At 34.1% G+C, this 15,604-nt stretch overlaps 2 protein-coding genes across 3 annotated transcripts; one reads left to right on the top strand and one right to left on the bottom strand.

The window, feature by feature from the left end:
* Positions 1–1,787: 1,787 nt before the first annotated feature.
* On the top strand, positions 1,788–5,107 carry LOC107623998 (uncharacterized). 2 transcript variants are annotated; one of them, XM_021113474.2, is made up of 6 exons: positions 1,788–2,109; positions 2,930–3,020; positions 3,331–3,416; positions 3,557–3,618; positions 3,935–4,020; positions 4,661–5,107. In XM_021113474.2, the coding sequence occupies exons 2-6, from the start codon at positions 2,940–2,942 to the stop codon at positions 4,751–4,753; spliced, it is 408 nt and encodes a 135-aa protein (XP_020969133.1). In that variant the 5' UTR covers positions 1,788–2,109; positions 2,930–2,939; the 3' UTR covers positions 4,754–5,107. The 2 variants fall into 2 exon arrangements, with proteins under 2 accessions (XP_020969133.1, XP_088363695.1); XM_088507569.1 differs by having other exon boundaries at positions 1,828–2,109; positions 3,557–3,621; positions 3,938–4,020.
* Positions 5,108–6,565: 1,458 nt separating this feature from the next.
* Positions 6,566–7,538, bottom strand: LOC107624297 (mitochondrial import inner membrane translocase subunit TIM17-2). Its single transcript, XM_016326793.3, has one exon. The coding sequence runs from the start codon at positions 7,424–7,426 to the stop codon at positions 6,779–6,781; it is 648 nt and encodes a 215-aa protein (XP_016182279.1). The 5' UTR covers positions 7,427–7,538; the 3' UTR covers positions 6,566–6,778.
* Between the last annotated feature and the right edge of the window lie 8,066 nt (positions 7,539–15,604).

The raw sequence follows: 15,604 nt of genomic DNA, 5'->3' as shown, positions 1-15,604 counted from the left end.
TTATATCAAGGAATTGACAAGATTGATTGTGATTAGAGAGATTGGATTGCCAAGGAATTGGGATCCAATCAATTTCAATCCGCCATAGATCTACTCATATGATTGAGAAAGGAGTTGAGACTCAATTGGTTCATGATGGATTATGATATCTCCAATCCCTGATGAATCATTTTCTTTGATTTTCTACAATTTAGATCTCTCTGATTTCATTTCAATTTGAATTGTCCATTTTTGTTTTGATTCCCTGCACCCAATTTCCTTTATAATTCATGCAATTTAAGTTTTCTTGCCATTTAAGTTTCTGCACTTTTACTTTCTTACACTTTAAGATTCAGTTATTGACATTTCTTGCAATTTAATTTTCAGCTCCTTTAGTTTCTTGCTCTCTAAGTTTCTGTCATTTAATTCTCCTGCAATTTAAGATTCTGTCATTTACATTCTGCACTTTAAATTTTCCAGCAATTTACATTCTGTTACTCAACTTTCACTCAAATTATCAACTGTCTGCTTAACTAAATTCATCACCCAACTAAAATTGTTTGATCCATCAATTCCTGTGGAATCGACCTCACTTTTGTGAATTTTACTACTTGATGCGACCCGGTATACTTGCCGATGAATTTGTGTGGAATCGATTTTCCCTCATCAGTAGGTTGCGTTTAGATCTAAAGGAAATAACAAAAAAAAATTTAAAAATTCTAAAAAGAATAACACGCAAGTTGCATTTGATTGTTTTGATAAAAAAAAAAAAATAAAGAACAATAGAAAAGGGTAAAACGCAAGTTGCAATTTAAACTGACATTATAACAACGAAATTTTTTTACACATTTCCATTTCATTGCATTACACCATCATTTTTTCTATATGAAAAAAAAAATAGCCCACTTTCGATAACTGTCGAAATTGATCGAATTGGACGATAACTTAATCCTTGATTGCATCTAATTCTTATTTGAAGGTTTGATTTTCGATTTCATGGTCTATTTGAGCTTAGATCTCGTCTAAAATTATAATTTTTTAATTGTTTTATTTGTGATTTTGATTAAAATATTGTCATGTAATGCTTTTGCGTTTTTGCCATTCTTGTAGGGAATATATAATGGCAACCGGATTAACCGAAAACTGGTTTTTAGCCGGTCCAGTTAAAATTTAAAATCGTCTTGCAAAAAAGGTGAAAAATCGGTCAAATCAGAGATTAACCGATAAACCGGACCGATTTTTTAAAAGATTGGTTCGTTAATCCCACATCAAAACTTCGTCATTTTGATAAAAAAAAAAAAAAAAGAAAACCAGCCCGCAAACCCCTCCCCCTTCTCTCACAAGCCAACGAACCCTAACTTAGGGGTGGCAACGGGGCGGGTAGGGGCGGGTTTTTGCTCTACCCGACCCCGCTCCGCTCTACAGAAAACCCGCATCAAACCCGCCCCGCCCTACCCGCGGGTTGTAAAATGTTAAACCCTAACCCGCTCCTGCGGGTACCCGCCCCGCCCCTACCCGCCCTTATAATTATTAAATCCAATAAATAAAATTAAATTTTAAAAATTATATAACCACCATTTACATACATAATATAAATTAAAGTAAAAATTTATATATAATATAATATTATTAATCATTTTACTAATTATTTTATATACGTTACATATATTATATATTAAAAATATATATATTTACATATATATTATATATACCGGGGCGGGTAGGGGCGGGTTCAACCTAAACCCGACCCCGCCCCGCCCCGCCTAAGAACCCGCCCCGTTAAAACCCGCCCCGGTGCGGGTAGGGGCGGGGTGGGTACCCGCGGGTTTGGGTAGTGTTGCCACCCCTACCCTAACCCCCCTCTCTCTCTCTCTCTCTCTCTCAAACTTGAGCAGCAGAAGTGCTCACTAAACATCAAAATTTAGTCGCCTCTGGAAGCTCTGCTCGGCCCTCTTCTCTCTCGCACATTAGTAGCTCTTTGACCCTCTTCTCTCTCGCACATTAGTAGCTCTTCTCTGCGTCTCTGTATAATCGTCCCTCCTTCGCTGGTAATTCTGTTTCGTTCCTCCCTGCCTCGCCGTCTGTTTCGCTCCTACCTCGCCGTCAGTTTCGTGCCTCCCTCGCCGCGCGGTAACCAGTGCTTGTTCGGTTTTTTTTCTTTCGTTAATAACTTGATTTTGATGATTTTGAGTTTCTGTCTCTGATTATATGATTCTGTAATTTGAAATAATGTTTATGATTATGTGTTTCTGATGGTTTTGTTATGTTTTTTCTTTTATTAATTTTGTATGAAACTGAAATAAACTATGACGTTGAAGAATTTTAATTATTCTGGATTAATTTTGTTGATGGTGTTTCACTTATTTGTTAAATTTTATTGGCTGAGTTGATGGTATCTTGCTAAATTTTTTGGAATAATTTTGTTGATGGTTTGTTTTTCTTTGGTGAGTTAATTTTTCTGAAAATTTTCTGGATGTAATTTGTGTTGTTTTTGGCTGTATGTTCAAGATGGAGATATTGGAACACTTTTTGTTATTGTTTTTTTTTTTTATGGTGGAACATTATATGACTGCGTTTTGATTTTCTTTAATCATAAATTTTGAAGTTGTTTGTGAACTTTTAATGATAAATTATGAATAATTTATTAGGTGAAATTGTAAAATGTTGAATTGTATTAGCTTACAAATCATTGAATTTAAATATTTAAAATTATATATCAAGGGATTTTAATAATTTTATTTTTTATTTAAATAAACCCGTTCAACCACGGTTTAGGATTTAGGGTTTAATCCTTGATTGCATCTCATTCTTATTTGAAGGTTTGATTTTCGATTTCTCGGTCTATTTGAGCTTAGATCTCGTCCAAAATTATAAATTTTTTATTGCTTTATTTGTGATTTTGATTAAAATATCGTCATGTAATGCTTTTGCGTTTTTGCCATTCTTGCAGGGATTATATAATGGCAACCACTGCTTGTTTCATCATTGTTAGCAGAAATGATATTCCTATTTATGAAGCTGAAGTTGGAGTAGCTGCTAAAGTATGATTCTTTCTCTCCTTTTTTAATGCTAAAGTTTAAGAATTTATTTCTTTTTTATATGGTTAGAATCTAGATGTTTGTCATTCAAACTATAGAAGTGGTTATTCATATGATTCAAGAGGTTCATTGATGGCTGAAAATGTTATGGGGGATTTAGTTTACATAATAGTTTGTTTTAATGAAATAATGTAGATGCGTATTTGAATAGTTGAATCTGTTGTATTACTTTGGTTCGTGTCATTTTGGAAAGAAGGGATTATTGTAGTTCCGAAATATTCATCATTTGTGATCTGGTGCCACTCTCTGACAGAGAGAAGATGCTGCTCAGCTGCATCAGTTTATCCTGCATGCTGCTCTCGATATTGTTCAGGACCTAGCGTGGACTACTAGTGCTATGTGAGTTACATTTAGAGTTGATAAGCAATCCAATTTTAATTACGAAAATTTGATCTTATGATTCTTCTTTTCTGTGTGTACTGCTTTTATTTGTAATGTTCCTTTACATTGTAGCTTATTTCTTAACATTCTTGATGCAGGTACTTGAAATCGGTAGATAGGTTTAATGATCTGGTGGTCTCAGTGTATGTCACAGCTGGTCATATCCTTTATTGAGAATTATTTTATATTTGTGATAAAAATCATATTGCTCCTCTGATATTAAAAAAAAAATGTTGGTCTACTTTTATGTTCATATGATGAAGTACTGAGGAACTTAACTTTTGGAACTAACCAGTTTCCTAGTTTGTATGGCTATAGGCCTATAACATTGTCTCTACCCTGAACTCCTTGCATGATCTGGCAGGGGAAGAAAATGGAAGAGCCAATGCACAATATTGAAAAACTTTCGAAACTTAAATGCGTAAACTCTTTAAGGAATTTATGTTTTCTCTAATATCTTCCTTGACTTGTCATACATACCCGTTTTATGTTGCTTCATGACTCTCGTAATGATGATGGCATTAAGAGCTTCTTCCAAGACGTGCATGAACTTTACATAAAGGTAATTTACTTTTTTCTGTCACGCTAGGCTATAGCTTAACTCATAGATAGTCTTTCCTTGTTTTATTCTTTAATTAGTTTGATAATGTCAAAACCCTCTCATTTCATGTTCTTGTTCTGCTAAAATTGCTTCTCTTGAAATCTTCTTGTTCTGAATAAAAGAATAAAAGTTACATTTGTATTAAATTGGTGAAACTCAACATAAATCGTTGCAGATCCCTTCACAATAAAAGAATAAACTGATTGTTGCAGTTTTTCTTTCTGGATTTATTGATGTTGAAAATAGCTGTATTCCAATTTTTTCTCATCAATGTTTCAATATTTCATTGCAATAGACCGTCTTATTTCCTTTACATACTTTGTAAAGTGCTATGCATTAGAAGAGTGTATATTCATAGATCTTTTCGAAATTCCATTGCAATAGACCGTCTTATTCTTATACCCATTGTTCCTGGGATACTAAGCTGACACACTCCCCTTCAACATTGGATTGGATGTGGATGTCAGCATGGTGTCTGAGGAAGAATGAGTACTGATAACACAGCTGTCCTATTAATTCGATGTTGAAGATTTATATGCTGATACTTGATTTTTATTTTCTCGCTAAACTCACCATATTTGCTGGATTATTGAAATTGCAGACACTTCTTAATCCCCTGTACTTGCCTGGCTCCCGGATCACATCATCACATTTTGACACAAAAGTCCGAGCTCTTGCACGAAAATATTTGTAGAGTCCATCAGCTAGCTCATATAGCAGCGAGTCTGGATCTGACCCCTACCTTGTTCGTTTATCGTTGTTACTCCCTACAATATTTGACGGCAAGGTTAGGTTTGGTGGTTCCCTGAAATGTGTTTGTACACAAGTCATTAGCGGAAGATGGCTATGTTTGTTTGCTAAGGAAGAGTGAAGTTATGTTGACAAATGCTGTTGGATTGCTAGTGCTACAATTTGTAATACATACTAATCAATCTTGTACTTTATGATCAAATCTTGTACACACTAATCAAATATTTTTTGTTAACATTGATTTCAAAAATATTATAGGCCAATATTACTATAGTATATTGGTGCTTTCTCAATCAAATATTTTATGATGGCCACTGCATTTTATAGTGAAAGCCTCCACAGCATGAATCTAAATGAACTGCATGTACAGTGAATATAAACATAAGCATATTCGATAAAAGATAATATCAATCAAACTCAAAATGAACTGCATCGAAATTTTTTGGTTTTTTTTTGCACGAATAATTTTTACAATGAGACATTTTTATAAGCCATTCAATTATTTTGATTGGTATATGTAGGGTGAAAGCAAATAAAATGTTAAATTTGGCATGTATAAGCATTATTGATAATCCATTTTTATTCTGGTCTTGCATTTCAAACATCTTCAATTTGATGCATCTATGCATTCAATAGCAACTTCATATATTAAATTCATAACAAGCAGCATAAAATGAAATTGGAAACCTTTTTTCTATAAAACCCAATGTTTTGATAGAAGTATGTAGGGACCAAATCAAAAGCTGAAAATTTATAGCATAAAAATTAAAAGAAAAAGAAACCAAAACAAACAAGGATTTAATTTCACATTGATACACCGCAGCAAGAGTTTGATTAATCTTTTAACATCAAACTGGTCAGTGGTAATGTGGAAAAAAAAATGGTCACTGGTGAGATGAAAGTATACATGATTTCTTGTGAATCAAGGGAGCTGATGTGTTTTCCTTTGCTTGTTTTTGTCAACATGACTGCTAACTCTTGGCCCTGCATGATCATCTTTCTCACTAGTAGGCATACTATGTCACCATTGTTGCTTGTGTGAGGGGCAACAAATACTGCAGGCGAGTAGGCAGCCATAATTGCGCATTTGATTTTGCTGATTTCGTCCATCTCACGTTTATGAGATTTCAGGGAATTTCCCCCAGTCCGTCGGGTTTCATTACATGAATGGCATGGCAGCAAAGGATTCCAGTTTTCTCAAACTTCAAGCATGAGCATTCAATGGTTGGACCGTTAGGATTAAACATAATTTCATAAACCAAGTTTTGAGGCTCAGGTTTGCTAAATTTATATCAACAACATTTTGAATTATCCTCATCTATTTCTAGTACGATTAAATCTGTCACAAACTGTATCTCTAATTTATATTCTACGACTATAAAAAGTAATCCTAATCTCACTTCCAAAACACTAATTGATTTGCTCTTTTAATAACATAAGTCACTTCCATGGAGCAATAGATTATTTAATATTTATCGATGTAACTATAAAATTCGCGTAAAATGTTACTTAGTAAGAGAAATACCTATAAAACATTACATAAGTCACTTCTCTCTCCGTGTGTTTTCTTCTCTGCTTCGTTCTGTCTTTCTCTCTCTCACCCATACCAAGAATTGCATTTCTGTCTCTCATACCAAGAACTGCATTTCTGTCTCTGATTCGTCTAACAAATCTAGAGTATGCTTCTCAACCATGCACATAATAATATCATAATAATTTTATTGGCATAAACTTACTTAAATTTAAAAAGTAATGAACAACCAAACAGAATATTTCCAGAGTATAATGCCACCTGAATCCATTTATCCTTCTAAAAGGTTCATACTTTAAAAAGAACAAGTTAATTGAAAACTATACTTGGCTGATACATTAATCTCGGTTAATAAATTAACCCCAACAAAAATCCTAACCCTAACCCTTGAATTTGTTCCCCACCAAGACCACTTATTTATACTTCTTTTTTTTTCTTTCACTTGTACTCAAAATTCGGCACCGGTGGGGAATCAAAACTCTCCAGAATCTTCGTTTGGCTTCCGCCGCCACCAGACGACGGCTCCTCCTTCTTCCCTCCATCGAAGAATCCACCAAACCAAGAGACCCTCGGCGGAGAAGGATGAGAACTGTGCTGACCCGGAAATCCGACGCCTGAAGGGTAATTGGTCGGCATAGGCTCCTCCTCCGTTAGAGGCGGCATCTGCGATACTGTGGTGATCTTGGCGAGCATGATCCCAGCTCCTTCAAAAAGCGCCAGCAAAATACCACCGAACATGGCGGAGCGCATGGCGGTGGCGGGTCCCTGACGCATGGCGAGAAATCCTCCGGCGGCAAATCCAGACATGATTGAGTTCCATGGATCCTCCTTCTGACGAACATAGACCAAGGTGCAGTCGAAGGTGGAGAAGAGTCCACCCCAAACGGCAAAGCCTCCGCCCAGTCTCGGCGCGTTGAGACGCACTGCCTGTGACGCGCCGACGAGGCGTGAACCCTTGGGAGAGTTGAAGAAACCCTTGATGAAGTGAAAGCCGGAGCCTCCAACTGCTCCCATGCCGAAAGCGCCGCCTATGTCGTCGAGGATGCGATCAGGGCAGGGCTCGCGTGATGTCTCCGGGGTTCCCATGGCAATCGATTCGATTCCGTTTCTCTCTCTCTAAAGAGAAGAAAGAAGGAAGAGGAAGATAAACAGAACAATGTAGGGTTTTCTGATTTGGGGTTGACGGCCTGAAACATAACAAACTATATCATTTGAATTAGGGGTGTGCATGGGTGAAGCCGGGTTTGATGCTACCCAAACTCGATCTGAAATATATACCGAGCCTATTTGTTAGACCCGAATCTGATCTTAGACTCGATGAAACTTATACACTTTCGGGTCATGATTAGACCGAGTAAAAACTGGGTAAAAATCGGGCCGTTAACATTATATTACCTTGATACCTTCTTCTAAGTTAGCATGTAAAAATATCCAAATTTTCAAGATTCCAATTATTATTTGACATGGTAAAATTCATTTAAAAAAATATAATAAGAACCAACTCTTGTCTAAAATTAAAGCATAACCATAATCCATACTAATATTACCTAATAACACCAAATATTTAAATCAATACAAATAACACAAGATTATGCATTAGTCTAAAGTCTTATGCATTTTAAACATAAAATATTAACTTATAGTCTTATATATAATGACTAATAACACAAAATATTAAGGTTTACAACACTTAAATTTCACATAATAATAGCCATCATCCATCACTAATAACACAAAATATTAATTATGTATGATGACCGGGCCACCGGGCCGATTTCGGGTGACCCGAGCTATGGCCCGGACTCGACACGAAATAATGACCAGGTCTATTTTTGAGACCTATACCCGGCCCTAGACCCGATGAAATCACACCAAATTAGCCCCTAAAGTGTTCGGGACCGGACCGGGTCTTCGTACCGGGCCGGACCCTAATTTGAATTATAACTCGTTCGCCAAACTCTAAATAATTTTTTTGAAAACAAAAAAAATTATAGATATATTTATTTTTTGTCCAATAGTTAAAAACATTAATTTTTTTTACACAAATGTTTAATTATATTAATTCTTTTTTAAATAATAAATTCATAAATATAAATTTTTTTAATAATATTTAAATAAAAAATAATATTTTTATTTTAGTATAAATATAAAAATAATACGATTTATATTTTTATATAAATATTTGTCGTAATATAATTAATTTATCTATAATTATACTTTTAAATTTAAAATAAAATACGTAATATGAAACGCAATATCATATAGCAATTATTTTTTTAATAAAGTTAGTAAAATATTAAATTATTAATAAATTTTTGTTAGTCGTTTGAGATAAAATTTAATACAAAATTAACATACTATTAATACAGTTATATATGTTCTTATTTTTTTAAATTTTTTTTCTTATAGTTTAAGAATATTATAAATTTTAAACCATTCTATTTACATTTCATGGTTGATAAACAACAATTCTTGTTAAAAGAGATAAATAGCCTTACTTTGATTATTTTCAAGAAAAGGCAGGTATAAACAAAACTAGCAAAAAGTTAAAAGTTAAAAGTTATATGTTAAGTTGAAATTCCTCGAGTAAAATTCAAAAATCGAAAAAAAGAACCAAGATAACGCTACAAACAGTAATCATCCATTCCTCCTCATTATCGTGTAATCATAAAGCACAAAATCACAGCATTATTTTAAAATTTTTTTTAAAACAGATCCACTAACCTCAAAGAAAAGGAACATGTAGCTACGATCAAAACTCTAAAAACAAATAAAGAAGCATTCCGTAATACTAACGAGAAGGATGTCTTGTGTTTGAGAATTGAACGTCATAATCCCGTAACTCAGTAAAGAAAAAGAAGGAGAATCTGAACTAATCAGAGGCTAAAGAAGAAATTGGATGCATTTTTGACTGCATAAAAACTTCAAAAAAAAAAAAAAGAAAAGAAAAGACAAACAAAAAAGAAAAAAGAACAAATTAGCATTATAGAAAAATCGGAGATGGTGAAGATTGGATGTACTGGGAGATTAATGGGTAGGAACACTGAAAAAGCTTTTGGAAGAGTACTAATCACATCAAAAATTCCACATTTTGATGCTGCTTTCAAGAAGAAGAAGATGGTGATGCTGATTTTGATGTCAATAGTTGTGAAGATGAAGAAGAAGAATAAGAAGTGAGGGAGTGAGTGAATATTTAAAGTGAGAAATTGTGTTTTCGCCAAAAGTAATTAGGTGTGCTAGTAGTAATTTTCTGACTGTTGCAAATTTTTTTAGTTTCAGCAATAAGCTTGCAATTCTATTTTAGTCTCGTTGAACTTTTTTATATATATTGGATTATTAGGCATGAATTCTCTAAAAATAATTTAAGCTGTGTTATATATTATTATGGTGTCTTTTCATAATTAAAATAATATTTTTTTACAAAACGTCAATAACGTTGTGTATAATTATTATAGTATGTAAAATATTAAATATTCTCTTATTTCACACTAAAATTATTCATATATAAAAATTTTAGCCTTTAACATTTAGGCTAAATCTTGATTTGATTCTTAATGTTTTAAATGTTCTATTTTAGTTCTAAAACGTTTCGAATGGATTCAAACCTTTAAATTTAATATGAATAATTAGCGGAGTGAGTGACGCGAACGTTAACAACATTTTTTAGAGAAACATAACCAAAATTTTCTTGTAACACTTCTTATTTTCATTCTTATTTTTGTATAAACCTCAAACCTTAACAATCAATCATCAATATTCCAAAATCTAAGAAAAATAGTGAAATCGAATGTTGTTGCCTCTTCAATATGTTAGTTATTTGTGTCAAATTTAATAATGGGACAATATTGAATCCGATTAAAATTTTATGCGACAAAAATAAGATGTTTGAAACATTAGAAACCAAATTAGGATTTAGCTCAAACGTTAGAACCAAAATAATATTTTACCTTATAAAAAATTTGGACTTAAATACTCATATTTAACCAATGAATTTTTTTATTTAAATTAAAATATTCAATATCCATTTTCTAACCGTCGCAAAACTTTTTAGTTTAAGCCAATAAGCTCACAATTTCATTGGTAATATGAAAAAGTTGGGTTGAAATACCCATATGTAACCAATGTAAAAAGAATTATAATTTTGTGCATTATATTTTAAGGGTTTTTTTAAAAATAAACTAAAAAAATTATTGTTTCCTAAAACTCGTTATTCCAATTTTAAATTTTCAGATACGCATTTTTTTTTATTTAAGACAAGTTCGCGGCACCCGTCACAAACTCTATAATTTTAATAGAGTACATCTGAGGGATGCTTTTTCATATAAGAAATAAATGCATAATGCTTAATTATAGAGTGTTTTGGTGCTTAAGTTGGATATTTTTTTTGACCTTTTGATTTGATGAATTTTGTAGAAAATAATAGAAAAAGAATTAAAAAGCACAAAACAAGCTCAAAAAAAGCAAAAGAGAAAGTTTGGCACACTTTAGAGCCTTAGGCCATGTAAACCCCGAGTAATTAATAAATAATTAACTAATAAATTAATTATTATTTAAAGAAATTAGAAAATTAAATTTTATAGTTTCATGAATTAGAAATGATTAAAATATAAAGTTTGACACTAATTTTAAAAAATTTTGGCCCAAAATTATGTCGTCGGACCATACTGGTTGAACCGGGTCCAAACCGAACCCAAGGCCCAAGTATATAAGCCAAATTCAGCATTGTTCATCCCCAAATCAAGGGAATACACGCTGAGGGAAGGGATTCCGATTTCAATTCACCGTAACTTTCAATCCAGAGCTCCGATTGACGAGTTGTTTGCGGGCACGTATTTGTCTCGAAGTTCTCTTCAATTCTATCTAAACAAAGTGGTAAGAAATTTTGCGCCCAGTTTCTGATCTCCTTTTTGTTTCACGTTTTTGTATGTGTATTGAGTGATTTTGATGATTGTGGTAGTTTAGGTATAATCTAACATTGGATAATTGTTGGATTTTAGCCCAATCATCAATGGGTAAGGTAAGGAAACTCTAAACCCTTGTGGTTTGCCCAATTAAGTGTGCCCTTGTGCCAAATTATTGAATTATATGAACTAATTGAATTTATCTTGAATTAGAGTTGAATTTGTCAAATTGGAGCTCTTGGAACAAACCTTTGGTGGCTGGAACCATTAGGTGTGAATTGGAGTCTTTAAAGCTTGAATTTTGGTGGTTTTGAGCTTAGGGAGAAATCAACCAAGGTATGGTTTAGGTTTCTCGTAACTAAAATATAATGTGTCGTAAAGACTTAAGCTAGTCGACCGTAGGATTGGATGAATATGTGAATTGTTGTGATTAGTAAATAATGAGGATAATTGTCGAATTTGATGTATATGGGTGTTGAATTGGTTGGTTGGATTGATAGTTATTGTATGAGCATGAGATGTAGATTTCTTTGACGTAAATTAATGACGAACAATGATGATGATAGCTTGATGAATAATGAGGTATGTTATATAGATTATGGTGCTTTTGAGGTGAGAATGATGATAGTTGGGTATATGATTGTGAATTGAATGTGAATGTTGAGGTTGATTGAATGTGAATGTTGAGGTTGAGTTTGGTTAACTATGAGTTAAAGTTGTTAAGCTTATTGGGGTAGTATGTATATATATATATATATATATATATATATATATATATGGAAGTTAATGATTATGCAATATAATGTTTGGATATGAATGAATGAGTTATAATGAATTTGAAAATGAATTTGTTTTGAGCTTGACCTGACAAGGTTCGTAGTGGTTTACCGCTTGCCTAGTGTCGAGATGTATGTGGGGTTCGTGGTGGTGTACCGCCCACATATTTTTAGAAAAGAATATTGTGTGGGGTTCGTGGCGGTGTACTGCCCACATATTTTTAAATGAGAATGCTTTGTGGGGTTCGTGGTAGTTTACCGCCTACATGTATGTGTTGTTTTCCAATTGAAGATCTTGCGAGGTTTGTGGTGGTGTACCACTTGCAATGGTGGGATTCGTGGTGGTGTACTGGCCGCCAGGTGGGGTTCCTCGTGGTGTACCGCCCACCGATTTTCAAGAGGACGATATCCGGGTTAGCTACCGGATGTGTCGGGTTCTGGCAAAGTAACCGACAGGTGAGCTCACGGCCAGTAGAAAAGGCATGCATCATATGCATTTGAGTGTCTTGTTTGGTTTTGCATTCTTGGGTTTGCGTAATTGACATTCTTGCTTAACTGCCATATATTCTATTTGCTGTATCTATATCCTATTTGTGTTTGCTTTGTCTGTATTTCTTGTCTGTGCATTGGAGCTTTGGAGGATTGGAGGAAGGCGGCAATTAGGGTTTAAGTTAGAAAGGAATTAGAGATAAGAGCCTTAGATATCCTACCCTGTTTATGGTTTCCAATTTTAGTTTTAAGTTTGAATCTATTGTCGGAAGTTCTAGGATCGTCTCTGGCTATTCCGGGACATTATATGTTAGTTTTGTGGGTATCGTTACCATGCTGAGAACCTTCGGTTCTCATTCCATACATATTTTGTGGTTTTCATATACAGGACATGAGATACCTCACAGAGGCATATTGGGAGCTTCTGAAAGCGAAGATTTTTGTGTTGGAATTTTATTGTGGTTCTGATGTATATATAAATACTCTTATATCTCCATTGTATATGTATATTATGCTTTATCCCTCTTAGAGGTTGATTTAAAAAAATAGGTTCTATAAACTGTCTTTTGGGTCTTTTGGGTTTTATTTTGTATATATGTACATATGCTCTGGCCGGTTTTAATTTTGCAAGCCGAGTCAAAAGCTTTGTTATTTGTATCTCTGGAATTCTCTTCCTACGTATATATGTATATATGTCGCTTTACTCTTATCATGTCTGGTATACATTTATTATTTTCGAGAGTGATGCACTTTTCTGTTTAACAAGTTTGTTTAATACCTTTCTTTAAAGGCTCCTAGATAAAAATATCCTCGCTATATTATATAAATATATTTTTGCTTTTAGAGGTCGTAATGTCTCGCCACCTCTGTTTTACATCCTAGGTGTAAAGCTCTGTATGATAGGGTGTTACAGGCCACGCTTTTGAAAGCGTGGTCCTGAAGAAAAGACACCTGGAAGCACAACAAAGGGGAGTGTTGCACGCCAGGGAGTATGGGCGTTCCATTTTGAAACGCCTTCGATACGGGACTCACGTGTACGCATGCCGTAGGCGTACACGCAACTTAGGATTTTCTACATGGTCACGCGTATGCATGCCTCACGCGTACGTGCGACCCGGCGAATGTGGGCATTTCACACGCCATTCAGCGGTGTGTTACATGCCAATATCAATAACGTTATATGAAGTCTTAGATACAAGCATGCATGCATGAAACACGAAGAAAGAACCAAAGAAGCATGTGTTAATCATCGAGGCATGCATGTGCTAATTAATTGGCGTGAATCAAATTAAAGGAGGCATGCATGAGATTATTAATATGAACCAAGTATAAAGCATGTAGGTGACGTTAATATATGAAGAATCAAGCTAAGCATGCATAAAACCAAATGAAGCATAAATCAATATGGTGTGTTACACGCCAAGTTACAAGGGCGTGTAGCTCTCACACGCCTTCGAGCCCTTTTTGAGCAAAATTAACAAGGGCGTTGCACACAATACTTTGGGCGTGTCACACGCCATCTTCACCTTTCAGGACCATGTTTTATTGTGTGGCGTGTCACACGCCAAAGCCCAGCGTTATACGCTGGACCAAGTTTTCAGAAGACCATTTTAAAGACTCCACTTGGAGTTTCAGGAACCAAAATACAAGGGCGTTAAACGCCAACACATGGCGTGACACATGGCAAGACAAAAACTGGGCATTCCACACACCATAGGGGGGGGGGCTTACACGCCAATGAAGACCCATCTCCAGGAATGCATGCTCCTTGCATGCAAAGCGTGACATTTCACAGGAAAAGCATGTCAATTGACCCAATTTTCATAATTAATAATTTTGCCATTCCAATCCATTCAGAATGCAATTTGGGACCACCTAAACTTTGAAAAGAAGATACAAAGTTGAAGATTTAATGCGGAAGATTTGATTTGATTTGATTTGATTTTGTTTTGTTTTTAAATTTAAGTTTGAATTTAATAATTAGGTTTATTTTCCCTTAGTATATAAGGATCCTAAAACCATCCGGGGGATTAGCCCTGGGCCATTTTCTCATATTTTTGGTTTTTGTTTTCTTAACCATGAGCCACTAATCTCCTTGGTTAAGGCTAGGAGTTCTTTTCATCCTTTTATGGGTTATTAATCTAAGTGTTCTATTTTATATGAGGTTTATACTTTGATTTAATTAATGATTGAGTTTTCGTTCTTCATCCCTAAAGATTTAGAATTGTTGAAAAATATTCTAACCCCATTTTGGATTCTAAATATTGTTTTGAAAAAAAAATTAATATTTGAATTAGCTTGAAAACTCTTTCACACTACTCTTTGATTACACTAGGAATAGGTTCAAAAAGTGCGCGACACTTTGTGAGTTTCAATTGTTAAGACTAGCTTGAATACGTGACATATAATTCAACTTAAGGACTATCTTTGAATCTTACCTGAATTTGAATCAGAATTGTGATTCACCTCTTTTTTTAAGTAATTGACTAAGGAATTAGCGGTTAATTAAGTCAAAGAGAAATTAAATTATCAAGGAATTAGAATTTGATTATTTATGATTCGTCGTGATTAATCTTTGCATACCTCGTATAAATAAACACAAGGATTGTTTTCCTAAGGAGTGAACATCTCTGATACCTTAATCTCCTTTATTATCTTAATTTCTCAACCAAGTTTTGTTTGTTTTTGTTTAATTTTCCATTTTCATGCTATTTTATTATTTAAACACTTATTCTTGATTGTCTGACTAGAATAGTTAATTGACCATTGTTTGCTTGATCCATTAATCTTCGTGGGATCAACCCTCACTCACCTGAGGTATTACTTGATACGACCCGGTGCACTTGCCGGTGTTTTATGGTTTATAAAATCTGCATTAAGTTTTTGGTGCTATTGCCGGGAATTAATTGTGATTAACAAACTACCAATCAATTGATTACCTAGATTAGGCATTTTTGTCTATTTCTCTTCTATTTCCAAAAAAATATTTTATTTTCTTCTATTCGTTCTTTGTTTCCTTTCTATTTACCACATGGTGCGTTTGATTTGATTTTGTATTTTGTGCTAAGGAAAATAATGGAGAGAGACTACACGAGTTA

This window comes from Arachis ipaensis, chromosome B10 (genome assembly GCF_059453495.1).
Source record: "Arachis ipaensis isolate K30076 ecotype BB chromosome B10, ASM5945349v1, whole genome shotgun sequence".
Taxonomy (NCBI): Eukaryota; Viridiplantae; Streptophyta; class Magnoliopsida; order Fabales; family Fabaceae; genus Arachis; species Arachis ipaensis.
The sequence above is the reverse complement of the archived record's forward strand: the minus strand, read 5'-3'. Positions and strand labels throughout refer to the sequence as shown.